The 27,714-nt window shown below is 36.4% G+C and overlaps 1 protein-coding gene across 4 annotated transcripts in view; it reads right to left on the reverse strand.

Moving 5' to 3' along the window:
* CLASP2 (cytoplasmic linker associated protein 2) overlaps positions 1-27,714 on the reverse strand; it is a 168,608-nt gene that overhangs the window by 80,464 nt on the left and 60,430 nt on the right. For 2 of the 4 annotated variants that reach the window (XM_058554565.1, XM_058554545.1), the window contains exons 9-13: positions 17,784-17,863; positions 15,141-15,233; positions 11,683-11,828; positions 8,489-8,624; positions 2,399-2,469 (exon numbers count right to left, since the gene is read on the reverse strand). In XM_058554565.1, the coding sequence (XP_058410548.1) occupies positions 2,399-2,469; positions 8,489-8,624; positions 11,683-11,828; positions 15,141-15,233; positions 17,784-17,863 (526 nt within the window). Of the gene's footprint in view, positions 1-2,398; positions 2,470-8,488; positions 8,625-11,682; positions 11,829-15,140; positions 15,234-17,783; positions 17,867-27,714 lie in introns of all 4 variants that reach the window. The other 2 variants (XM_058554555.1, XM_058554536.1) reach the window with 1 other exon arrangement.

Genomic DNA, 27,714 nt, shown 5'->3' on the forward strand with positions numbered 1-27,714 from the left:
GTCAAATAATTAACTTACTTTAAGGCTCCAACTATTCCTATGCTAAATAGTTAAAAAAAGACCTTACGAGTTCTCCATATTTTTAACTTAAAATGTTCAAAAAGACCTTACAAGTTCTCCATAATTTTAACTTAAAATGTTTGTCGAACATAAAGTTTAACAAATTTCATTTAATTAAAAAAACACTTATCAAACACCTACTATGCACTAGAGACTGAAGATATACAATGGTGACCAAGAAAGTGTGATGGATCTTCCATTTCCACATTTGTTTCCTTAAATATATATATATACATATGATTTTTAATCAAGTATTTATATATTTTTCCTAAGCCCTCTATACCTCAACTTCTTCAACTGTCTCATTCTTGAGCTTCTCTTCTTTCTCGGCATCTGATGACACAGCTTTCTTGGCATCTGACACAGCTCTGCCTTGTTTTTATTCTTTTATTAACACTTTTTTTCCACTTACCCTTAAATAGGTGCTCACCTGGTTGGTGCTGATCTCAGCCCACTTCTCTAATTTTATAGTCTTTACTTGGGCAATATCATCCGTACCCTTAGCTCTGACTATCAGCTATGCCTCTCACATCTAGTCCTACATCTCCAGCACTGGTTCTTCAATTCAGCTGTTAAGTCCAAGTTTCAACCAGTTCATGGACATCTCTATTTAGGCAGTGAATGTCAACTCAAACACTACATAAAAAAGAACAAATTAATTCTTACCCTCTCAAATCCACTCTTTTAGCCCATATTATACAGATTAGGAAATGAGAAATAGGGAGGTTAAATTAACTTGCCCAAAGTGATAGGGCGGGGACTTAAACCCTGGTATTCTCACTCCAGAGCTTAGTCTGAAGCACTTGACATCACTTCCCTCATTCGTATCCAATTATAAAGTCTCATTTCTACACCTGAAATCCCTTAAATTTATTTAATAAAATCTCCTTCAATCAATTATCATCAACACAGCTCTAGTTCAGACCCTGCTTCTCTTACATGAGCCATAAGAATTCCTACTTAATTAAACCAATCCTTCTCATTGTCCCTTTTTAAACACGGTTCATAGCTGGAATAAAAAATAGGATGGATGACATTACCTCCTCAACAAAAACTGTCAAAGTATGGAACAATGTTAACATTTCTCTTCAAGACATTCAAAGTCCTCTATACTCTGATTTTGACCTATTTCTGCTCCCACCCCCATCAATCTCTTTGCTCCTGAAATCTTCCATTTATCATGTGTTCTGGCCTCAGTGGCCCGTCTGATGGCTCTGCAGCGTGCGGCATAGCTTTACATCTCTGCTTAGGCTTAGGTTACATCCCACTCACTTTCCCTACAGTTACTGAATTGCTCCCCATTTTCAAGGTTATTTTATGAAGCATTTCTTGACTCCCTCCTCCTCTGCCACATTCCTATTTCTCCAATTACCATTTTCCTCAATATAAGACACAGATTGCTAAACCTTTCCTGTAAAGGGCCAGACAGTAAGTATTTTAGGCTTTGTGAATCACATACAGTCTCTGTCTCATATTCTTCTTCTTTCCCCCTTTGTAACCACCCTTAAAAAATGTAAAAAACAGTCTTAGCTTGTGTGCTGTACAAAACTAGACTGTTGGCCAGATTTGACCAGCAGGGTGTTATCTGCTGGTCCCTGAGACATCAGAGAGGTGATTGGACAACAGTCGCCAAAACTCCAAACCACTTAAAGGTAATAATGATGTCTTATTCAGCTTCTTCCTAGCATTCAAAGTATTTAAATAAATATATTTATCAAATAAAAAAAAGAGAAAGAGTTCTATATTTTCTTAAACAACAAATGCACAAATCTTGTTTTTGCTCTCTTTATTATTTATGGTGATAGTGGTGATATTAAAAATTGCAGAAATCATAAAGAGAAGAGAGAGAGAAAGAGAGAGAGAGACCGACCGACTGACCGCATACGGCTATTTACTCTGTTGGAAACACCATGTTCAATTCTACTAATGTGTATCTCATTTAATCCTCACAATTCTATCAGATCGATATCATTAGCCCTACCAACATATGTAGACACTGAGGTTCAGAGTGGTTAAATAATTGCCCAAAGTAGGACAGTCAATCAGTGGTAGTTATGGGACTCTAGCCAAGGCCTGACTCTAGACTCCATACTTTCTGAAAACCAAGCAACAAGTGGCCCAAATAAACCAAACTTTAATATGATAAAAGTGAGAAACGTGTGTGGTCATAATAATCACTTCATTCTTTTTCCCTTATATGATATGAGATAAAAAAAACTTTTACTAAGGTTTCTAGAAGGCAAGAAATTAATGCCAACTAAGTTTTGCACCAGACTAAGAATTAAACATAATGCAATATTAACGCCATACTAAAAAAATTTTTTTTTTCAAAACTTACCTCCTCACAGGAACTGATTTTGATGTGCAATTGCTTGTTATTAAAGGTATAAGTCTGGGTACATGAGTATGCTGAAAAAGATGTTTTAGAAAAGGTTGAAAAATACTGTGCACTTCACATAAACCCTTCTTCTATTTGCCTTACATTCAAGTATTTAGTTCTATTAGAAAAGGACAAAAAGACCATAAAATCAGATTTTGAAAAAAATTAAGACCAGTTAACAGTTTTCTCAAATGAAAGTAATAGAAATGATGATACAATTTCAGAAGGACAGGTGTGGCTGGCTGTAACATTATATAATAAAGAAAAATTGGGGGCCAGCCCAGTGGCATAGCAGTTAAATTCACGCACTCCGTTCTGACAGCCCAGGGTTTGCGGGTTTGGATGCACTGCTTGTCAAGCCACGCTGTGGCAGGCATCCCACATAAAGTAGAGGAAGATGAGCATGGATGTTAGCCCAGGGCCAATCTTCTTCAGCAAAAAGAGGAGGATTGGCAACAGATGTTAGCTCAGGGCTAATCTCCCTCACAGAAAAAAAAAAAAAAAAAAGAAAAGAAAAGGTAATTGTGTAACTGCAAAGAACCGTTAGGATAGTGTATTTTTGGGGGAGGAAGCACTAAGAGGGACTGGACATGTTATTTGTCATATTTTCTGAAATACCGTGGCTACTGCTTGTAGAAGATGACAACTGCTGTGTCTTCAAAGCAGGTAATCAGAGTGACTCTACATACGTAACTATTGGGAATGCACTTTAAAAGGATGTTTTTAACTAAACTGTCATTCTGGCTGAAACAGAGCTCTCTAGAATTCAGGTAAAGTTCAATAGATATAATCTTCTGATTTCTATTAGTAATTCTTATGCCCTTCTTTAGTGAAGCAAATTATAAAAGTTCATAATAGACATAAGGATAAAACAGTAACCTAAGCATACATATTCGATGCTTTAAATCTCCAATTTTTCTTCTGAGCTAATGGTACAGGCTGGGTTACTTAGGACGCAGGCTCTGAGATGGAGTTTAGCATGCAGGATATTAAGAAGTGCCCCTGGGATCAACACCTGTGGAAGGGAGGAGAAGGAGGCAGGAATGGGCAGAGGAAGAAATCGATTGCTGATACGGCCCAAGCATATCTTGGCTCAACGCCATTAGGGAGCTTCTGAGCTAAAAGGGCCCTTCAGTGTAATCTCGAATTGGTCCAAGATGGCCAAATCTTTATACTTTCATATTAATCAGTTATTGAATGTGGGCCATACTGGGAAGGGGCAAGACCTTGGGAAAGGCAGCTTTCTGCAGCTGAGGCAATTCTTGAAGAGGCTTGCACTGAAGGCTGTCTGCCAACAGCGCTTCCAGTATTGGGGAAAGAAGTCTTTCACTAAAGGAGAATGTACATAGCATATCAGTGTCTCCCACAACTAACTCAACCAAACCAAAGGTAAAACTTTTTTCAGCTACTACAGAGGGAAATCACCCATAGACCTGAAGTTGCTCAAGATAAGAATAACACAGGCGAGTGCTAACCTGCATGTTATTCAACTGTTACATTCAGCATGGAAATCCAGAAGAACCCATTCCCCAACCATTACTATGGAGTTAAAGCCCAAGGAGACTCCCTAGCCACAACACACTATATAGGGCTCATGTGCCGTCTTCCTCCTCTCTCTCGTAACCTCCCCAAAGCCCTACTGCTGATTAACCCACATCCAACAGTGGCAGGGATGGGGAGAGAGACTAACCTAACTATTGCTACACCATTTTCAGAGGGAGCTGCACCAAAGGAAAATAAAGAGTGACTCTCACAATTACAGATGAAGCATTCAACCAAATTACCAAATCAGAACAATTTAGACTTTAATTTATTAATGAGTTGACAACTGAAAAAAGAAAAGCTTCTCTAGAATTAAAAAGAGAATTAGGAACCAAATAGAGCACGCTAAGGAAACAAACAAAATACAGAAAACAGGAGATAACGTTAGAAAAAAACCCAAAAACCCACATGATTTGTTTTCAGTAAGATGATAGGATAGTATATCAATAACATGAGACAAGCTCACAAAAATTAGCAATTTGAAAACAATGTATAAAGTGTAAAGCCTAAGAATAGCAAAATGGGTACTGTCATGTAGGCAGAATTTAAAGGAATTTTTCCTGAGAACAGATACAGCTGTAAGACAAGAGACAAAAAGTTATCCAAGAAATGATAAATGATGAAGGTTCCAAAACCTGTATAACGAGAGTAAGAGAAGAAAAAAACTTGGCAAAGAAAACAGAAACAATAAAGAAACGATTCATGAAAATTAACATGTTTAAGGAAAATTCAATTTTATTCAGAAATCCTTATCCACTACGTAAGGACAGCACTAATGAAAGATGATCTACTCCCAGACCTGCTGTGGGGAAGCTTCTAACACAAAGAGACTATCCTATAAAGCTTCCTAAAGTTTTTCAGTTTGTTTTTTCTATAAAAGAATCAAATGGTATCTCATTTCTTAGAGACAACAATAAAAAGTTAAGAAAATAATTCTGAGTGAAAAGAGAACAATTCTGAGGGAAAAGGAATGTGAATCTAAAGTCTAATTTTTCAGGTCTTGTGTAAGGGGAAAGAAAAGCCATTTTGAAATATGCAAAGATAAATACACATGAAAACTGTGAACACACTAAAACCAAACAAAAATTACCCAGAACCAATTAAAAAATGAGAAGTTAAGAGTTTACTAATAAACACTGGTTAGGAACGAAAGCAGTAAAAGACTATAGTTAATTTCAATTGCTAACAATGAAAATATCTTTGTTCAATTTAACGTAAAGGTTAAAGGAAAAAATGACATGAATGAGACAAAATGTATACTTTTTAAAAGGCAGGAGAAGTAAAACAGAGGTTTTATTCTTGACATTGACAAAGAATAAGGAATTTCTAAGAAAATAAGAAGGAGGTAAGAAGAAAGCACCATGAATAGAAAGCAGAAAAGATAGGAAAAAAAAATACTATTTCATGATGGTAATAGTCAAAAACTTTGACCATACATAAAGTACATAAAGCAAGAACTGCCAGAAAAATGAAACTGACAAAAACTAGAATCAGAATTTGCCAGATAAAGCAGCTTTTTAGAAAATAAGACCATTAAGAATTTTAATAATATAAATACCTAGACTTAGCAATGAACAAAGTACTCTATAAGTGAATTCCATATTTTGCGAATGCTAAAGAACTACCTATATAAATTTATGATGTACTAGGACACCAATAAAATTCAAGGCATTCACTGAAGAAGAAATAGTACAATCAAATTCTCTGATCAGAACATCATGAAATTACAAAATAATGATAACAACAAAAGAATCATTTGAAAATGTAAACAATATCATTATGTAATTCAAAGAGGAAGTTGAAGTGGAAATTACAAATGATTGAGAAATATCACATAAACAGAATGTGGTAAATCTAAATTATTGGGATGCCGCCAATGCCAACCTCAGAAGAAAACCTACAGGCCTATAATATTAAATAACAAAAACTATGACAAATTATTGAACGATATACCACAAAAATCCAGGGGGGAAAAAAGAAGAAGAAAAAAAGCAAGCCAAAGCGAGTCACAGAAGGGAATTAAGAAACTTAAATATAAAAAATAAAGAATAGAAAAAAATTAAAGAATCCCACTGGAACCAATAAAACTAAAACTTGAAGCTTATAAAAGAGCCATAACAATGCCTCTGGCGAGTGTATAATATTATGAAAAAATGGTAATATAACCACAGAAGTAAACACTTTTTTTTATGGTAGAGATTTTTTTTTTTAATTAAGAGAATACAGTATACATTATGCCAAAGATTCTTAAAATCTATATGAAATTAATATTTTGAGAAAATACAACCAGCCAACAACTCTTCAAAAAGAGATGCAAGAATGCCCAAAGCCTAAAACATTAGAAATGTTATTAGATAACTCTGAAGGTCAGCAAACCCTAATAAAATATGTAAAAAACAAGAAAAATATAGAAAATTCTACAAAAGACTCATATATTAAAACAGATGCCAAAATCTTAACTAAAATATTAGCCAACTGAATCTAGCAGTATTATAATGTACAATGACCCGGCAGAATTTAGTTCATTTATGTACAACGGATAAATGAAAAAAGACAATCATTTCTAAAGATATTAGAGAGATATTTGACAAGACTCCACATCCATTCCTCATCAAAATTTAGCAAAATATGAATAGAAGGAAATTCCCATAACCTAATACAGAGTATCCATAAAACCCACAAACATCATATTACTCCTATTAAACTCAGGGGTAAAACAAAGATCTCGGGGCCAGCCCAGTGGCGTAGTGGTTAAGTTCACGCACTCTGCTTCAGCGGCCCGGGGTTAGCAGGTTCAGATCCTGGGCATGGACCTACACACCACTCATCAAGCCACGCTGTGGCAGCGACCCACATATAAAGTAGAGGAAGACAGGCAAAGATGTTACCTTAGGGCCAATCTTCCTCAGCAAAAAGAGGAGGACTGGCAACAGATGTTAGCTCAGGGCTAATCTTTCTCACCAAAACAAAACAAAGATCTCAATAATTCCCACTATTTTTTCAACACTGTCATGAAGGTGCTGTATTTAGAGAACCTTAAAAAAATATTAAAACAGAAAAAAAGGACCACCTTCATAGAAAGAATCACAGATTTTTAAACAGGCATGGATTTTATTGCTGAAAAAAACCTTCTGGTACAAAAGTATTAGAAAGAAACTTCATTTCTTTAACAGGAAAGGACAAATCGATCAAACAAACTGAAAAGGCATTTAAGAAACAGATCCATAAATTTACGAAAATTTATTATATCAAAATGGTGGCATTTCAAGAAAAAACTGAACTATAATTCACTACATGCTATTAGGTCAACTGTACTTCACACAGAAATAAAATTCAGTTAGATCTAAATCTAAGAAACAAAATTAAAAGTTGTAAACAATCGAACCTTTTCATAACTGTGAGATGGGGGAAAGTCATTTTAATTATAACAAAAACTACAAAAGGAGCATTGTCTCAATGCATAAAAATTTAAAAGTTCTATATGTAGCAAGCAATAGCTTAAATAATATTTGAAAAATGAACAAACAGAAAATATTTGCATATATATATATATATAAAACACAGAATTAATACACTTATACTATATAAAAAGGTCTTAGAAATCAGTGACAAAAAAACACACAGAGAGTATAAACTGGCAATCTGGCAATCCATAGAAGAATTATAAAAGGAAAAAAATACCTAATGCCTCTAATAATCTAAGAAATACAAAGTAGAATACGAAATAATATTCCATTTATTAAATTATGAGATCTTTAAGAGACTGTTAATACACAATGTTGGTAAAGGATGGAGAAAAGGACTCCATAGACTTCAGGGAGGAGAACAGTGAGGACAATTTAATGTTATGTCCTTTAATAGAAAACTGATTTAGACATTAAAAAGAATTATACATATAGACAAGGAAAGCTGCCCAAGTCATTAAGTCTAAAAAGTTGAAAAACATATTATTTATATACATATGTAAAATATAAATACTACATTTACATTTTGTGGTAAATATAGTTTATATAGACAGAATAGGAGTTTGGAAAAGTATATACTGAATGGCTAGAGTAATTAGTTATAGAAGAGCAGAATTCAAGGGGGGAGATTTATTTTTTTAACTCTGTTCTTTTGGGCACCTTCAAGATATGGATGAAGAGAAATATTAAGAATTTTCCTGTCATCTTATATCACTGCCTATAACATTTTTACTGTTTTACATTTGCCTGTTACTACCTGCAATATGATTACACACACACACACGTACACATATGTGCATGCATATGTGTATCTATTCTGTATGCATGTTTACTGTGTAATTCTCTGCACTATTTAAATGTTCTATAACTATAATAACCATGTATTGCTTTTATTACCATAAAAATAATACAAAAGTGATTTTCCCTTGGGATTAAAAAAATACCAACGATTTATTTAAGTACACTGAAAAACTGAGAGAGAGAAAGGGAGGAGGGAGGAATGAAGCAAGACAGAAACGGCAGGAGGGAGGAGAGAACCTACCCGAATGATGAATCTGATTGCCGCACATCCAGAAGTTGCCATGACTTTTGCACTATTGGGGACGAGATTAAAAAGCGTAGGTACAATGGCTTCAGCGCCATGATCAAACTTATTTCCCAAAACTGTTGAAAGATGGCTACAAAAGAAGACAAAAAATGTTTTTTTAAAATAGTTTCACATGAAATATAAGTAGGACCACATAAATTTTTTTTTCCAAATCTTTGTTGTTTAATGAGGTCACGTAGTTCTGACTGAATCCTTCCCACCTTACTTTCACACACACTCACAATTATAGCATAAGGCAGCAGAGCAGTGATTCTCACCTGTGGTTTTCCAGCAATTCAGGGGGTCATCAACAATCTTAAGCAAGGGGCTATGTATGAAGGTTAAAACCAATTTTCAATGACTTCAATATGAAACTGGACATTCTTATAGTCATATCATGGTATCATTACAATGAACACTGATATACTCATGCAGTTTATAAAAATGCAGTTCAAAAACTTTAGTTTAACTTGGTTTGAATTCTAGCTCTGCCATTAGCTATAGGATCTTAGATGAGATGCTTTATTTCTCCAGTCTTTAAATTCTTCGTGTTCAAATAGGGATACTAATAGAACCAACTCATTTAAAGTGATTAGCTCAAAGCACAACACATGGTAAACATGATATTAGCCAGTTATTTTGTTGATTGCATTAAGAATGAACTAGAGCTAGCAAGGGCTGGGAGCATCTTCTTCACGGCAGAGTGGCAAACACCATTCAGCTGGAATATTATCTTTACTTTTTTCTCCTACTTTATTTAGACTAAAACAACAACAACAAAAACAGTTCACCCACTTAATTTTAAAATATTATTTTACTGCATTAACTTAAAAATTTTATTTTTTAACCAGTTCTAATGGCAGAAAAACAAAAGAGAGAAAGGGAAGTGCAAATATTACATATTTCCTTCTTTTCCCCATCCTTTAACTGTGTAACCAAAGTTGAAATTTGGCATTTTACCATCTCTGCAACAGAAGCCATGTGATCTCAGAATTTAACCATTAACATGACAGGTAAAACATTCAGCTCAGATTGCCCTGATATTTAGTCTTTATCCATCAGATATTTCCATTCTGATGCCCTAATATCAATCTGAAGTTCAACATATTTTACAAACAAGTTCAAAAGCTTACCCAAATCAGTACTCCTGTCCAGTCTCTATTTCTATTAATGGTATCACCACTGTTTTAGTCACAAATACTCCCTGACATCTTTGGTGTGTAGGATCTCAGAATTTTTTTTTGACTGAAAATACAACTCTTAGTTGGATGATCCTAAGGATATCTGTCTTCTCTTTGCGAATTTGTAGTTAAAAAATTTAGTCACTCAGCCTTTAATCATATGATTTTACTTAAAACACATAGGAAGGATGCTGTAATCTTCTGACAATGTTTGCAGTATTGATTAATTTCTATATATTATGTCTTATTTAAACTACATGGTTGGGGTAACAGCTCCAAAAACTGAGGTTCTTGATTCAAAGAGGTACTCAGACTCAGACCTATTTCCTAGTGTTCAGTTATACTTGCAGTTTGCCAATGTCTGAATTTACAGGCAAAAAGGAATCTCAAATCAGAAGCAGGCAGGTGCCACCCGCGCCTGGATGTCATCTTCCTTTTAAGAGTGTGTGTTTTGTTCTGGCAGGCAGGTAACTTACTTGGGCATCAGCTTGATCTTTATAAGCTTATTGGGAGGGCGGGGTTTAGAGTAGCCTTATGTTAGAGCTAGTTTAGTACTATTCTGATATAATGGCCTTTCTGGGCTCTTTACTAATGTGCCCTGGGTGTTCACAAGGTTTCTCCATGCTTTTCATCAGATTTTGAACCTCACCCAGCCCATATGAGCTCTGGGAACTGTTGTTTACCTTATGCCTTCCAGCAGCAGTTCTGTCCAGTCCTCTGGGAGCTGTACCTTTCCCACACACAGATTAGTATGCAGCTAGACTCAAGGGATCTCCTATGCAGATTTCTATAGCTCTTTTTCTGTGTATCTCTCTTCTCTCCAGTATTCTGTATTGTAAATTTTAGCCACTTCAGCCTTCAGAAACTCCAATCTCTGTTTCTTCTTCACCTCAGTGAGACTGCCTTGCTCTGCTTGGGTTCTCCCTCTCTTCCTCATGGTTCAGAAGGTGCCTCCAGGTCAAAACTGTGCTGATCACACGGCTCAACTGATTTGTTTCTTTCAAGAATCAAAGTCCTGCTCTGTCTGCTGTTCATTATCTGTAAATATTTGTTTTACATACTTTGTCCAGTTTTCTGCAACAGGGCTAATCCTGTACCAGTTACTACATCATGACCAGAAGCAGAATTCTCATCACGGAATACTTTTCAGGGTTACATTTTGCGGAGTTTTGGTTTGTTTTTTTGCCATTGAGAGATATTCAATTATTTTGGTATATTGGTATACTGACTTATATCTAGCAATCTTGCTAAAGTTCCTTAATTATAATAATTTATCTATAGATTCTTACAGTTTTCTGCATGGATAATTATAGCATCTGTTAATAATGGCCTTTTGTTCCTTTTCTTGCAATCCTCATAGTTTTTATTTCCTGGGATTTTTTCTGTTCTGACTAGAATGTCTAATACAATCCTGATTAGAAATTATTTATAGTAGGCATCTTTGTGTTCCCTATCTTCAAAGGAATGCTTTATACACCAATAGTATTCAGGCTGGGAGTAGTGGTAAAAGGAATTTAAGTGTTCTACCATCCTTGAATTTTAGAAAAATATAAACATATGGAGTAAGTTTAGATTTTGATAAGTTATGATGCATGTCACAATTCCAGGGTAATTGCTAAAATATCAGAAACAGTTTAATATCCAAATTAGTAAAGAGAAAATTGAATACAGCCAGTTCTCAGATCCATTCATTTACTTCTTACATGTACTCACAGAGTTAGCGACCGAAAATCCACCAGTAGGCTTTAGACATATAAACACATTTTAAGGTTGATATAAAGTGTTAAGAAAGATTAAAAAAAAAAAAAATCACACAAATTGAATCCTTATGTATAATAAAAATGATTTTTGGATCATATACACACTTTTTTTGGGGTTATCCTGCTATTGCTTTACTTAATGAGCACTGAATCAATGAGTACTAAATTCATTCATAAAAAATACTTATCACAAAAAGAATATACTTACGCTACAGTAATGCAAGCTTCTCTAACCACCTGGGATCTAAGATCTTTAGCTGAAAGTTTAAGTGCTCCATCCAACAAGCGTAAATGTTGGAAAAAGCAATCATATTGTGCAGCTCCAGCAACAAGCAATGATCGAATTTTCTTAAGCTGAAATAAATAGAATTTTCATTATTGACATAAAAAGTGGTGGTGCCAAAAAAAAAAAAAAAAAGGCTACCTAAATGTTATTTGAACAAAATTTAAAAAATATTTCATTATATTTATATAATTATATTCAGACATTTTAACAGCATTAAATGTATCTTATAAACACGCAAACCAAAAAAAGCTTTCTCAAAAAAACATTATAATAGATTTAATTATATGCATAATAGACATATGTAATGTATAAATATTACGTAAATTTTGAAGTTTTAAGGGAGTCTTTTTTTTTTATGACAAAACACACATTAACGTAAAATTTACCATTTAACCATTTTAAAGTACAGCTGTGCGCTGCACAATGACGTTTTGGTGAATGATGGACCACATATACGATAGTGGTCCCATAAGATTATTACCATATAGCCTATGTGTGTAGTAGACTACACAATCTAGGTTTGTATAAGTACACTCTATGATGTTTGCACAACAACAAAATTGCCTAACAACACATTTCTCAGACTGTATCCCCATTGTTAAGTGACACCTAACTGTGTACAATTCTGTAGCATTAAGTACATGCAAAATGTTTTGCAACCATTACCACTATCTACTAAGGAGTCTATTTTTAAAGGGGCCAAATTTGGAAACTATATTCATTCATAATCAAAAGTACAGAATCAAAAGGACCAGACATTAAGTCATCACCGCGTCCATATTTTAACATTATCACACTTACTTTGTGAAACACATAATGTTCCCCCTATTTCTATTCTTTTAGCATTACTTTTTAGTATAAAATTACCAAATGTTTTCCATATAAACACCAGACATACCTAATAAGTTTACATCAATCAAGAGATAACCACAGGTGACCATTTGTGCTCACACATACTCAGAAGCTAAAGGTTTACGTATCATACCCATTATGTATAATTTCACATTAAACTCCGAAGTTTTCTAAATTTTTAAAGATATCTTTAAAATGAAACCAGATGGATTAAAGATGAAAAACATAAAAATAAAATACTATAGATATTAGAAAAAAATTTGAAAGAATAGTTATATAACCTTAGAGTGTATAAGGAAGAGAAACTATCATAGCAGAAGAGAAATCAGAAGGCATCTAAACAAGATTAACTAAAAATAAAACAAAAATCGTATGGTAGGAAAAAATTACCTGCAACATATAAATACAATACACAAAGAATGACAATAAAATGAGAAAAGGACAAATAACTCAATATTAAATTGGGAAAAATAAATATATGAAAATGTGCTCAACCTTACTAGTGATAAGCAAATACAAATTACAAAAAAGACACATCATTTTCCCTCATCAGATTGGCAGAAATGAAAAAGACTTGATAGCATCCAGTACCAGGAAGACAAGAGATACTCTTCTGTAAGTAAAATTATGAATAACACCTTTGTTCAAAATATTTTGGCAAAATCTACTAAAATAAACTTGTATCTACTCTTTACCCAACAACCCCACTTTTAAAAATTTAACCTAAAAAATAAAAACACCATTGTTATAAATGTGTGCAAGGATGTTTATTGCAATATTGTTAAAATAGCAAAAAATAAAAAACTGTTAAGTCCATCAAATGGGAAATGGTTTAATAAATTACATGGTACCTTTTAACTAAGGAAATATGTACATATTGATCTGCATTCAATAAATATCTGAGCAACTATTATATGCCTGACGCCTATACCAAGTGTAATGAGTGGGCATGATTTAAGCGAAGAAAAAAAGTTACTAAGTAATGTATCTAGTATGATCTCATTTGTTATTATAAAAGGGGTGGGGGTTGAGGGCACCTGTGTTTACTTTGTAATACATGTTTGAATACATATACATAGAAATATACTCCAAATGAAAACATATACTCCAAAATGGAGTATACTCCATTTGGATATACTCCAAAATGAAAACATCTGTTTCCTTAATAGGGAGTAAACTATTAACTTTTTCTTTATCATCTTTTGCATTGTTTCACTTACTGCAATGAGCCTGTGTCACTTTTCTAATTAAAAAAATTAAAAGAGCATTTGTGTTTCTAAATGGGTTGTTGCAAGTAAAACAAAAAACTCTTAGGTACAAAGTTTGTGTTTTATATCGACAACATTCAATTTGTCATCTTTCTCCATAAACCGACTGTGACAGATGTCTTTTAATATCAGACTAATCTCAGAACTGAAGAAAGAACAGTGAACCTTACTGAACAAATCTGGAGCAACAAAGTCTCTGGTAAAATCTTCCAATATGTTAAACATGCAGACTTCCTATCAAAGAGAAGCTGAAAAGTTATCTTTTGTTCATAGTGTCATAAAGGCCATATTTTATTTATTAATCAAAATGGAGACTGGGAGTGTTCAGAGCAGAAGAGAGTCTTCAAATGGAACTCCCTCTCTGGCTTTTAGAGGACACTGAGGTATACATTTAGTACCTCAGATGTAAATTTGACAAATGCATAAAATTTAAAATATACAATCGTTTGTCAATGCAAATATTATTTAAAAATTTATCAAATATTTTCTCAAGCAGGGCCGGCCCCGTGGCTTAGCGGTTAAGTGCGTGCGCTCTGGGGCTGGCGGCCCGGGTTCGGATCCCGGGCGCGCACCGACGCACCACTTCTCCGGGCATGCTGAGGCCGCGTCCCACATACAGCAACTAGAAGGATGTGCAACTATGACATACAACTATCTACTGGGGCTTTGGGGGGGGGAAAAAAAATTTTCTCAAACAATTTAGGCCAAATAAAATATTCTTACCTCAGGGATACCAGACTTCTTTTTTTTTTTTTTTTAAATCATGGGTGAAAAATATTTATCACATTCAGAGAGAGAGGTGTGAGAAAAGAAAGAAAAAGGCCAGACAAATGGACATACTGCTGTGAATTTATGTCAATACTATGAAAATATTGAGCATGCAGGCACAGTGAACTGCTTTATTGGTAAACCATGTAAGAATTGAGGATGTGCTGATGAACAACTATGTAACTCCAGAGAGAGGCTACGGCCCTGAGGCACCAAGGAGGCTCACACTTCCTTGGTCAGTCAATAATTAGCACATGTGGAGAGACTAACCAATGTGAGACAGACTCCACCTGATCAGCAAAAACAGTAAAAATTGACTCTAAATCAGAAAATGCCTATTATCCCAATGTGTTTTCCAGAAAGAAATGTTACCTATCAGACTCTTTCTCATATCAAATACCAGATAGTACTACTACTGAATTTCCATGTTTTTCAAAATGAACATTGAAAAAAAGAGGAGAGGGATAAGAAAATAAAAAATAAAAAACTTACTGCATTGGCACGCTGATCCCAGTCATGTTTGTCATCTGACAAAATTTCCCTGATTTTATTTAACGTTTCTTCAAGTTCTCGACTAGAATAGATCTTAAAGAAAAGATGCAAAATTATAACAATATCTCTTGCCATAAGCAATATCAAAATTATGCCCTGATGTTTAAAATAATATTTCAAGTAATAAGGTTACTTATTTCCCATTCTAGCACCATTTTTTGTGTGTGTGTGAGGAAGATTAGCCCTGAGCTAACACCCTTTGCCAATCCTCTGTTTGCTGAGGAAGACTGGCCCTGGGCTAACATCTGTGCCCATCTTCCTCTACTTTATATGGGATGCCGCCACAGCATGGCTTGATGAGTGGTGCGTAGGTCCACACCCAGGATCTGAACCCGCGAACCACGGGCCACTGAAGCGGAGCGTGTGAACTTAAACTACTACACCACCGGGCCGGCCCCTTTAGCACCATTTTTAATGGAGAATGGAAATACATCATAGACAACAGTAAAATAAGCTGCTTTAATTTGTCTTCCTTGCCTGTACCCTTGTGCTATTTCTCCGCTCATGAGTAACTTCAAATATACTCTTAAAAGGCCTTGCCATTTAAAAACAAGATGCAAATATCTTAAGAATTAATAAAAATAGGCCTAATTTCTCAAAATAACTTCAGGTATATAAAATATCTATTGCATTCATATACTTATAACACAATATTGCAAAAGGACATGTTCTAAATTAGTCCCCCACCCCCACGCCAGACTGTAGCCAGGATAGCTACATGCTTTGTTTCCTCTGGAGCCAACTGTTTGCCAAATACCATTAGCCTTTCCTTTACTTAATAAATAGTCACATAACAGGGATATACTATGCTAGGCACTAAGGATGCTATGGTGAGCAAAAATAGGCATGGTCTTTGCCTTATGGAGCTTATAATTTAGTCAGGGAGAGAAAAAAGAAATTAATCAAATGATATAAAATATGAAATTACAAATAGAAAGTACCACCAAGGAGAAGTCACAGTGCCATGAAAGTCTATATAAAATAGGGGGTTTGAACTAGTTAGGAAAGTCAAGCTTGAACTGAGAGCTAAGGGGTAAGTCAGACATCATAAGGCAAAGTGGAGAGAGATTAGCCTTCCCTGGAGTGAACAGCATATGCAAAGGCTCTGAGACAGAAAGAAACTGAAAGAAGGCCAGAGTACAGGAGTAAAGAGTGCAAAGGGGACCAGGGGGAGAGCCAATGACCCAGGCCTAAGTCAGTCAGTGCACAGTATTTCTCTACATCACAGTCAAGGTTCAGAGGTGAGAATGCGACCTAAATCAGTTCAGTCAGAGTGAATCTCACAAGTTTTACAGGATCAACCAGAAAATAGGCAGAGAGTAGTGAGGGTATGAGGCTCGAACAGTTGCAGCCATGTTGTCGATCATGTGGGAAGACATGCAGAGGAATCAAAAAATGAGAGATGGAGAGAAACAAGGTCCTGGTAATACTGTCTGAGTGGTATCAAACACATACCTTCATCAAAACAGCCCTACTTATATCTTTCACTTTCAACAGTCATTAAATTTCCCTTTTACTTAAAAAAACAAAAAACAAATAAGAATACAAAGGGGAGCGGGGCATGAGAGAAGGTTGAAGAGGCAGGAGGTGGACCAGATAACATTCTGTTAGAAAAGGATTCATGGAGGCTTCTGAGCTAGTTCTTTGTTGCCTCCCACCTTCCCTTCACAATAGTCCTGCCATGTTTCAGAAGAAAGGTGGGCCCTTCTACCACTCTTAATCTTATTATGATGCATTGCTTTGAAATACAATGCAAGGCTCCCCTGCACCCATGAAGGAAAAAAGGGTCAACTCGAAAATTTACTTCAGTGAGGGGGTACATAATTTTTTAAGCATTCTTCTAGGGAATATACAAGCAAAAGAAGTTTGAATACCACTAAGTTAGAAATCTGTTGCAATAAAAATGATTCCTAAGTTTCTGACTTGTATCATGTACAACACTGGAAGAATAGGTTTGTAAGGGGGGAGATCATCAGTCCAATTTCTGACAGGTTAAGTTTGAGACACCTCCAAGACATCTAAAAGGAGATGTCAAGTAAACAATCAGTGGAGAAATTATTTTGGCTCTCAAGAGAGGTCTGATTTACTGATAAAAAGCTGTACATTATCTACGTAAAGGCAGGAATGGAACCCATGGGTTTGAAGGAAGAAGTGACTCAGTAAAAAAGTGGCGAGTGAGATGAGAAGGCCCAGTATTAATCCCTAAGCAATCCCAATATTCAATAGCCAGGTAGGACAAGGATGTGCCTACAAAGGAGACAGAGACGAAGCAGACAAAGAGGCAGGAGGAAAAAAATGGGAGAATGTTGTATCACAAGCAACTTAAAAAAAAAAAGTGGATGTAGGTGGACATTGCAGTGTAATATGATTCAATGATATAGATTCAATTTTATGTCAGTCTCACTGAAAAATCACTTGAAAATCTAACCGTACCAACATATAATAGCTTAGTAATAATAAGTCAAGTATTTTACGTAGTTATTTAACGAAAAAAAACTTTTTTAAAGGGACAAAAATAGATAATTATATGAACAGTAACATGGGCAATATTCATGGGGAGTGCCACTTTAGTGGTATCTTTACCTGAACAGAAGGGACATCTGTAAAAGCTTTTATAAAATCATCTTCATCAACTGCTCCGGCACCTCCTTCCTTAGAAGCACCTGCTAATTAAAAGGAAATTTATTTTTTAAAGTTTATTTTTCAGCATTTTAGCACCAAGGACAACATGAAAATATAACTCTTTTGATATCAACACAGGTATAATTTTGAGAGACATTCTGTTTTATAAGAAAGCATTAAAAAAAAATCTCCAACTTTCAGAAAAGTCAAGGTACTTAGCAGTAGTTGATTGACTCTCTATAAGGTACTTGGCTAGGCTGGTAGTAAAATCCAAACTGGAAGAACAGAGCCCTCCCATCCCTCATTCAATGCAATAGCAAGAACACAAAAGAAACACAGGTGAAAGGACAGACATTTAAAAAGCTGAAGAGCAATTTTAAATGACACTAAATGTCAATAAATGATGCTAAATAAGTGATGCAGAGGATTCATGTGTGCTGCAGTGGTCAGGAAAGCAAATGTGAAAGAAATGAGTGTCTTGAAATTAAATTTAAATATGCAAACAAATCTTCCCTTATTGCACATAGACAATAAAAAGGTAAACTTAAAAGGCAGTAGTTGTTTAAGAGCCAGTAATTAAGCTATTGTCTTTCAGCTCCAAATTCACTCTTTTATATTCTTTGATGCTGGGCCTAGGATTGAGCAAACCATTTTTCTGCCGATTCTAATGGTTTGTTAAACTCTGTCAATGGGGGTGCTGGAGAGAGACTGGAAGCTGAAGAAAAAATGGCCCTGCTTCCTGACCACTTCCTGTTCTTGTCAGTAAAACCATAGCAACTCTGGCAGGATGCTCATTTCAGCAGCAGCACCCGGCTCTAGTTTTGCAGTTTTTCTAACACTCACTGAACCAGCTCACTGCACCCATCAGAGACACCAGCCAGCTAGTACCTGCTCCTCAGAGGTCTGAGTCACAGCTCTGCAGGGCTCTTCCTCAAAACCTCTAAGTTTTAATAATTTTAACCTCCTCATTTTGTTCCTCCAGGTCTACGGGTAGGAGCTGTATCCTGTAATTGCTATCTCCATGATACTTTAGTGTTCTCTTTTTGCAATCTTAATTCATCAGTACCCATTTAATAATTCTTTATATTAAATTCTCTCTGTAAAAATAACTGCTGTGGTTTCTATTTCCTGACTGAACCCTGGATGATACAGATGGTACTTAGTTTCTATCTCTATATATTTACTTTTTCATGGTAAGAATTTGACATACGACATGGATTTCAACTACACAAGATGTATACCCCAAGGGACAACTAACTTAAAAATCTCTCCAATTAAAAATTAAAATTAAAAATATCTCCCCAATTAATACTTCAAAACTGGATTTTTTTTTTTAATAATTTTATTTTATTTTTCCCCCAAAGCCCCAGTAGATAGTTGTATGTCATAGCTGCACATCCTTCCAGTTGCTGTATGTGGGACGCGGCCTCAGCGTGGCCGGAGAAGCGGTGCGTCGGTGTGTGCACGGGATCCGAACCCAGGCCGCCACCAGCGGAGCATGCGCACCTAACCACTAAGCCATGGGGCCGGCCCTCAAAACTGGATTTAAAAAATTAACATCATCCTAATAAAAAAATACTCAGGATTTCCAAAGGTATGTAAGAAGCTCCTCATTTTAAAATAAGAAAAACCTTTGAAGATCGTTGTGAGTTTTAATAGTAATAAGAGATGGACCACAGAACAGCATAACATAAAGTTGCAAGGCAATATAAAACTGCAAATTAAAAACAATCACAATTTAACAAACTAAGAGAAAAGAATGCATGCTTGCTGTAGGAAATTCAATTACAAAACTAAGTAAATTACAAAGTTATTCCCTAGATATTAAAAAAAAAATCCAATGGGACAATAAAACGCTCAACCCCACCCCCATGATTTTGATCAGTCTTAGTAAACTGATTTACTGAAAATAATCAGTTAAAGCAAAGAAACAAAAAATAAGATACCTAACCATATTATTTTAACATCTTACACCACATTCATTTACCAATCTCTTAATATGGGGCTTACTGTTTTTGACTAGGGGTCCCCTGATAAGAGTGCAGAAGCCTGGATTCTTACAATTTCTTCCCAATCTTTCACAGTCGTCTTGCCCACGCCACTGAACAGAGATTTATTTAGGGACTTGTCCTTATCAAGTAGTTCCTAAACATTCAACACGGTTTTCATAAAAACAACTTTCTTTCCACATTCATTAATTTTTTTTGTTCATTTACATATTACTTCTTGCAAATTACTTCGTTAAAATAACAAGAGCAACCATTAGGCAAGTTGGAGAACAAAAAATTGACTCCTGGAAAGTATACATCTCAACTGGTGGAGAAGACGTACACACATGTACAAGAACAGAGCCAGTTAACAACCTTAGTGTGCTGAAGTGTGGAAGACAGAAAGTTTTACAGAGGAATGGAAAAAATGAAGATGAAGAGTTACTACAGTGAATATGCAGTTTACAAAAGGTAGCACACGTATAACAGAATGTTAACTCCAATACCTTAACCCTCCAGCCACAAATACATCAAAAACTTTCAAGGGAATGCAGAGCATCTGAATAAATCCCAAATAAGGCCAAAAAAATGTGCCATTGACTAAGGACATACATAGTAAAGTCTAACTTTGAAAGTCACAATTCACTCTAATCATAATGCCTTTAATATCCAGTGAGTTTTGTCTTACGAGTAGGGCCAAAGAAGCCAGTGGGGAGGGGAGAGGAAGTAGAAATTAAATGGCTTTTAAAAGTCCCACAGAAGCTGCAGAGCTGAAAGGCTACAAATATCACTAAATGCAGCCTTAGGCTATTTCAGATGTGACAATTAGGTCTCTAAACCTGGACATGGGCATTACCAAGTTCGGCAAGAACTTGCATGGTTTGAATAGTTGACTCCAATTTACCTCACTCTTACCTTTGAGAATCACTTTGTATATGCAGAGCTGCTGCTAACGGGAATGTATTGGGTACGTGAATAGTGTAGACAGAGGACATGCTGAGCTCCCCATTCTAGTCTTGCTTATTTCTTGTATGAATCAAAAGTAAACCTTTTCGGGCCGGCCCCGTGGCTTAGCAGTTAAGTGCTTGCGCTCCGCTACTGGCGGCCCGGGTTTGGATCCCGGGCGCGCACCAACGCACCGCTTCTCCGGCCATGCTGAGGCTGCGTCCCACATACAGCAACTAGAAGGATGTGCAACTATGACATACAACTACCTACTGGGGCTTTGGGGGAAAAAAAGGAGGAGGACTGGCAATAGATGTTAGCTCAGAGCCGGTCTTCCTCAGCAAAAAGAGGAGGATTAGCATGGATGTTAGCTCAGGGCTGATCTTCCTCACCAAAAAAAAAAAAAAAAAAAAGTAAACCTTTTTACATCCTGGTTTGCCTAATGTTTCCCCTCACCTTGGTTTTGATTGGCCAACAAAGTAGAAAAAGGATTTCTGCATAGGGGAATAATCTGTTGAATAAACTGTTTCATTTCACAATCATCATCCCATTTTCTGATACACTTTTAAAGTTCACCTTAAAAATACTATAAAATACTTTTAGCACCAGCAAGGAGAATGGATACTATATGAGGAGAGTCAAAAAGAGCAATGGGTCCTAACGTCAAATATTACTGTAAGAAAAGGAGAACAAGTGTACACACCAAGAGGAGACGTATTTAAATGGAGTATGTTTGAGAGCAGGAGCACAAGTAGGGGCTGGGCTGAAGGGAAGAGCAAAGCTGGCTTCCAACTTGACTAAAGCTCTTTCAACTATAACTGGGTCCATAATCATACCAGAAGATAAAATGGTCTAAGACAGAACAGAAGAAGCTTTGCCCTGTTGTCTAACCACTCTAAAACCAAGGTCAGTAAATTTTCTCTGTAAAGGGCCAGACAGTAACTATTTGAGACTTTGTGGGCCATACAGTTTCTGTTGCAACTACTCATTCTGCCATTGTAGCATGAAAGCAGGTACTGACAATATGTAAATGAATCAGCACGCTGTATTCCAATAAAGCTCTATTTATGGACACTGAAATTTGAATTTCATATAATTTTCACATGTCACACAATATTATTATTCTTTTGAATATTTTTAATCATTTAAAAATGTAAAAAACATTCCTAGCTTGTGAGCAAAACGAAAACAGACAGTTGGCTAGATTTGCCCTGTGGACTACAGTTTGCTGAGCCCTGCTCTAGGACTCACCTTAAGATGGTAATCACTTGGACTGGTTGGGTGGGGAGGGGCGTGAGAGGAGAGGTGGATTAGAGACTACTGTCATTGAGGGGACACCATGGTTTCTAGTATGCTAGACTGGCTAGAATAGGCACATCTCAGAAATTCCCAAATATTACTTTAAGAGGCTTAAGTATAAAGAGAAAATTGCATTCTACTTAGTCCTTAACTATTAATAAGCTGAAGTGCTGGATACAAAGGTGAATGAGGCAAAGGGTAAAGTAGTTATGTTTCAGATACAGGAGCAAGGACAATAAAGTCTCAGTAGCGGAAAGAGGCAGGTTCTTCTCATGCTAGAATGAAGAGACTGGCACTAGAGAAAGACAAATGATGGAGAAACAACATGGGGGTGAACATGGCGTGAACTCCAAGGAAATTCAAACAAAATCCATAATATTTTGTGTGTGTGAGGAAGATTTTTTTTTTTTTTTGAGGAAAATTAGCCCTGAGCTAACATCCGATGCCAATCCTCTTTTTGCTGAGGAAGACTGGCCCTCGGCTAACATCCATGCCCGTCTTCCTCTACTCTATACGGGACGCTGCCACAGCATGGCTTGACAAGCGGTGCGTCGGTCCTCACCCAGGATCTGAACCCACGAACCCCGGGCCGCCGAAGTGGAGCCCATGAATTTAACCACTATGCCAACGGGCCGGCCCCCAAAATCCATAATTTTTAAAGAGAGTTACACTAACAAAAGCACAACCAGTGCTTTTGAAGAGTGCTACGAAGACACAGAGATAGTTTAAAATAAGAGCCTTCTGGATTCCCAACTTTCTAAGAGAAGTTCTAAGGTTAAAAAAGATACTCAGTTGAAAACACAGGGCATTTTTATGCAAAAGATGGAAAGATTTCAGGGGGCAGAGCCCAGAGTCCACAGCAGAACCAAGAACAGAGGAAAACACTGGTTTAGAGAACCACACCCAAAGAGAGAACGCAACCCTCATCAAGGAGCATTCGCGACCCCTGAAGGGAACCTGACAACACGTTCCTCTCAGATTTCAAAATTGCTATAAACCAGTGACTACTATGAACTTCCTGTTCCTCGTCTTTTTGAATGGGAGTGTCTATTATGATTAGCTTGTCCTGGTACCACCACTGTATGTTGAGTATGTGGAGCACAAGAAAGATATCTTTTTAGTTCACAGGCCTCTGGATGGAGAGGAGCCATGCCAGAGAACCTTCACATGCACCTGGACCTGACGCAGATCACAAGATCATGGACTTTGAGCTTGATGCTATAACTACAATGAGACTTTTGGGAACTGTCCATGAGTGCACTTTGTATGTGGGAGGCATGTGAATTATTGTGGTCAGAGGGCAAACTGCATTAGATTGTTTGTAAGGATAGCTGTAACAATTCCTCTCACTCTTGAACGCCCCTTTTACAACGTGACTTTGCAGCTCTTCCCATCCAAAAGTGGAATCTCCAGTCAAGAGGTGAGGAAGAGTAACCTAGAATTCTAAAGTCAGACAAGACCCAGGAGAAGCTAAAGGGGTCCCTGATGGGTGATTCCGCAGTTTTGAGCAGGAATAAATCTTCTCTGAGAAAAGCTTCTAGAATCCCCAGTTTGTGCCCAAAGGACTCCCACCAATTAAGTTAAAGCAATGAGCTCAGAATCAAAGTTCAAATACACAAGGAGGAAAACCATTATGAACTAAGAGTCACAAGGAACAAATAATAGATTATAGAACTGCAGAATTAGGATTGTCTAGTTAAAAACTACAGAATAGATGTGAATATTACGTTTAAAGAAATAACGTGGATGGAATCACAAAGACATCAATCAACAAAAGGTATCATTAGGAAGGAACAGATGAATTTTGGGGGAAAATGCAATAACTTGAATTGAATAACATAATTGTTGAAATAAAAAAAAAACTTGCTTGAAAGGTTAAACAGTAGAAGAAATAATTAGAGAACTGGAAAATACACCTGAATAATTTACCCAGAATGGGGCAAAGAGAAATAGGGAAATGGAAAGATATAAAGAGATATAGAGGACAGCAGGAGAAGGTCTAATATATATCTAATTCGAGTGCCTAAAAATAGAATAGAGAGAACAGAAGAAAGGCAATATTTAAAAGAGATAATGGTTGTGAACTTTCTAGATTCATGAAAACCATGAATCTATAGACTCAGGATGCACAAAATAACTCAAGGATAAATAAAAAGAAATCCACACCTAGATCTCTGTGGTGTAACTGCATAACACCAAAGACAAAGAGATAATCATCAGAGAAAGAAGAGATCACCTAGAAAGGAACAACAGACTTCTCAAAAGCAACAGTGGGGGGCCAACCCGGTGGCACAAGCAGTTAAGTGCGCATGCTCCGCTTCAGCGGCCCGGGGTTCGCAGGTTCGTATCCCAGGCGCGCACGGACGCACGACTTGGTAAGCCATCCTGTGGCGGCATCCCATATAAAATAGAGGAAGATGGGCACGGATGTTAGCTCAGGACCACTCTTCCTCAAGAAAAAAGGGGAGGATTGGCATCAGATGTTAGCTCAGGGCTAGTCCTCCTCACACACACACAAAAATCAACAGTGGGAGCCAGAGAGGGTATATTAATATCTTTCAAGTTTTTAAAGAAGAAAATATTGTCCATCTAAAATTGTGTACCTAGCAAAACTAATTTTTAAGAATACAAGTGTAGAATAAATTAAGTGCACTGAAAATGAAGAAAACAAAATCGTCATTATTTAAAGATGATGTGATTGTCTAAATCAGGGGGTGGCAAACTTTTTCTGTAAAGGGCCAGATAAATATTTTAGGCTTCAGGGGCCATATGGTCTCTCTTGCAACTACTCAACTCTTCACAAATGAATGGGTGTGGCTGTATTCGAATAAACCTTTATTTATAAAACCAGACTGCAGGCCAGATTTGGCCTGCTAGCTATAGTTTGCCAAACCCTGGCATAGACAGAAAATACAAAATAATATATAGTAAAATCATTAAAAAATTAAACTTTAGCAAGGTGACTAGCTATAAAATCAAAATACAAAAATCAATTTCATTTCTTTTATTTTTTTTTTAACAGTTTTATTTATTTATTTTTTTGTGAGGAAGATCAGCCCTGAGCTAACATCCATGCTAATCCTCCTCTTTTTGCTGAGGAACACCGGCTCTGAGCTAACATCTACTGCCAATCCTCCTCCTTTTTTTTTTCCCCAAAGCCCCAGTAGATAGTTGTATGTCATAGTTGCACATCCTTCTAGTTGCTGTATGTGGGACGCGGCCTCAGCATGGCCAGAGAAGTGGTGCGTTGGTGCACACCCGGGATCCGAACCCCGGCCGCCAGTAGCGGAGCGCACGCACTTAACCGCTAAGCCACGGGGCTGGCCCTCAATTTCATTTCTATACATCAGCAACAAAATCAGAAATTTTAACTTAAAAAAAAATACTATGTTGATGGGCCTTAAGGGTATTATGCTAAGTGAAATAAGTCAGACAGAGATAGACAGATACTGTATGATCTCACCTATACATGGAATCTAAAAACAAAAACAAAAAAACAAGCTCATAGATACAGAGAACAGATTGGTGGTTGCCGGAGGCAGGGGATGGGTGAAATGACTCAAGGGAGTCAAAAGGTAAAAACTTCCAGTTATAAAATAAGTAAGTCATGGGGATATAAGATATAGCATGGCGACTATAGTTAATAATACTGTATTGCATATTTAAAAGTCGTTAAGAGAGTAGATCTCAAAAGTTCTCATCACAAGAAAAAAAATTCTGTTACTTATGCATGGTGACAGACGTCAACTAGACTTATAGTGATCATTTCACAATATATACAAATATCGGGCCGGCCCCGTGGCGTGGCAGTTGGGTGCGCGCGCTCCGCTGCTGGCGGCCCGGGTTCGGATCCTGGGCGCGCACCGACGCACTGCTTCTCCGGCCGCGCTGAGGCTGCGTCCCACATGCAGCAGCTAGAAGGATGTGCGGCAATGACATGCAACTATCTACTGGGGCTTTGGGGGAAAATAAATTAATAAATAAAATTATACAATATATACAAATATCGAATCATTATGTCGTACACCAGAAATGATATGTTGTATGTTGATTATACCTCAACTTAAAAAAAAAGAAAATGCACTGAATCTATAGATGACTTTGGGGAGAACCGACATCTTTGTAATATTGTGTTCCTATCCAGGAATGTAGTTATGTCCATTTACTTATACCTTTTAAAATTTCTTTCAATAAAGTTTTATAATTTCAAAAAAAAATACCATATTTAATAGTAACAAATATTTTGAGGTATCTAGGAATAAATCAAACCAAACAAACAACAACAAAACGAAGTCCAAAACTTCTGGAGGAAAAACAATAAATTTTAATGAGACATTAAAGAATACTAAAATGGAGAACTATTTCACATTCATGGACAGGAAGAATCAGTATCATAAAGATGTCCAGTCTTCCCAAAGTAATTAAATAATAATCAAGCCTCCAACAGGGTTTCTTGTCAAGCTGATTCTAAAATTTATTTGGAAAAGCAATGGGCCAAGAATTGTTGAGATATTCCTGTAGAAGTAAAGAGAGGGAGTACTTGCCCTACCAGATATCAAAACTTACAAAACTAAGATAATTATGACAACTAGATTTTAGTGAAGAGATAGACCAACTAATTGAATGAACAAAATATAAGCTCAAAAACAGACCCACAAATATATGAACTTTGATACATGACAAAGAAGTGATTCAGATCAATGGGGAAAGTAGAAACTATTCAATAATATCCTGAAATTCAACAAAATGCTGAGATAATGGATTATCTGGGGGAAAAAAAGGTATTTCCTTACCAAATATTAAAACTTACAGTAGACATTCTGATTCCCATGGGGAAATGGTAGTCACACAAATTCAAATCAAATGTTCAACTAAATACTCCAAAAATCACAGAGACTAAAAAGAAGAGCAAATAAAATTACTCACAACACATACTTGTAACATAACTAAGAGACAAACAACACTTCAAACTTCAATTTACAAGTAAACGGGGAAATAGAAACAACCAAGACCAGCAATGACAACTACAGAGTCCTCAGTGGAGAGGAAATCATAAGGAAAGATCTTGGCAGTGGTGGAACATAGACATCAACTAAAGTTCCCCCCAAGACCAGAGGTAAGTAGCATTTCGAAGGGGAAGGCATCCCTTCAAAGCCTGGTGGATAATGAAAAGAAAGAAAGAGAAGAGAAGGGCTGTATTGAAACAAGATGGTATCACAGAATCAGAAGTAGAAAGCCCCCCATGTATCCTTTAGTAAAGAAGCTGCATTTCACTATACCAACAGAAGAGGGCATTCTTGAACTAAGAAATTGAGTAAATTTTTCTTCCTGGCCCCACAGAATCACTTGTTACAAAAGAGCTAGAGGAATAAGTTAAACAACAGCACAAAGAAATCAGATAAATCCAGAACATGGGACAATCTAAAAGACAACTGGCCTAGACGCCTCAAAAAAGTCAATGTCATGGGTATAAAAATTAGTAAGAGGATTGTTTTATACATATTATGGAATTTTCTTGCATACAATAATAGTTTTATGGTCATAATGGAACACAGATTTAAGCCTTAGGAGATTCATATTAAATATTTATGGCTGAAATGTCATGATGTCTACAATTTACTTTCCAATTGCTGAGATTAAAAAAAAAGAATAGATGTGGG

This window comes from Diceros bicornis, chromosome 2 (genome assembly GCF_020826845.1).
Source record: "Diceros bicornis minor isolate mBicDic1 chromosome 2, mDicBic1.mat.cur, whole genome shotgun sequence".
In the NCBI taxonomy this organism is placed as follows: Eukaryota; Metazoa; Chordata; class Mammalia; order Perissodactyla; family Rhinocerotidae; genus Diceros; species Diceros bicornis.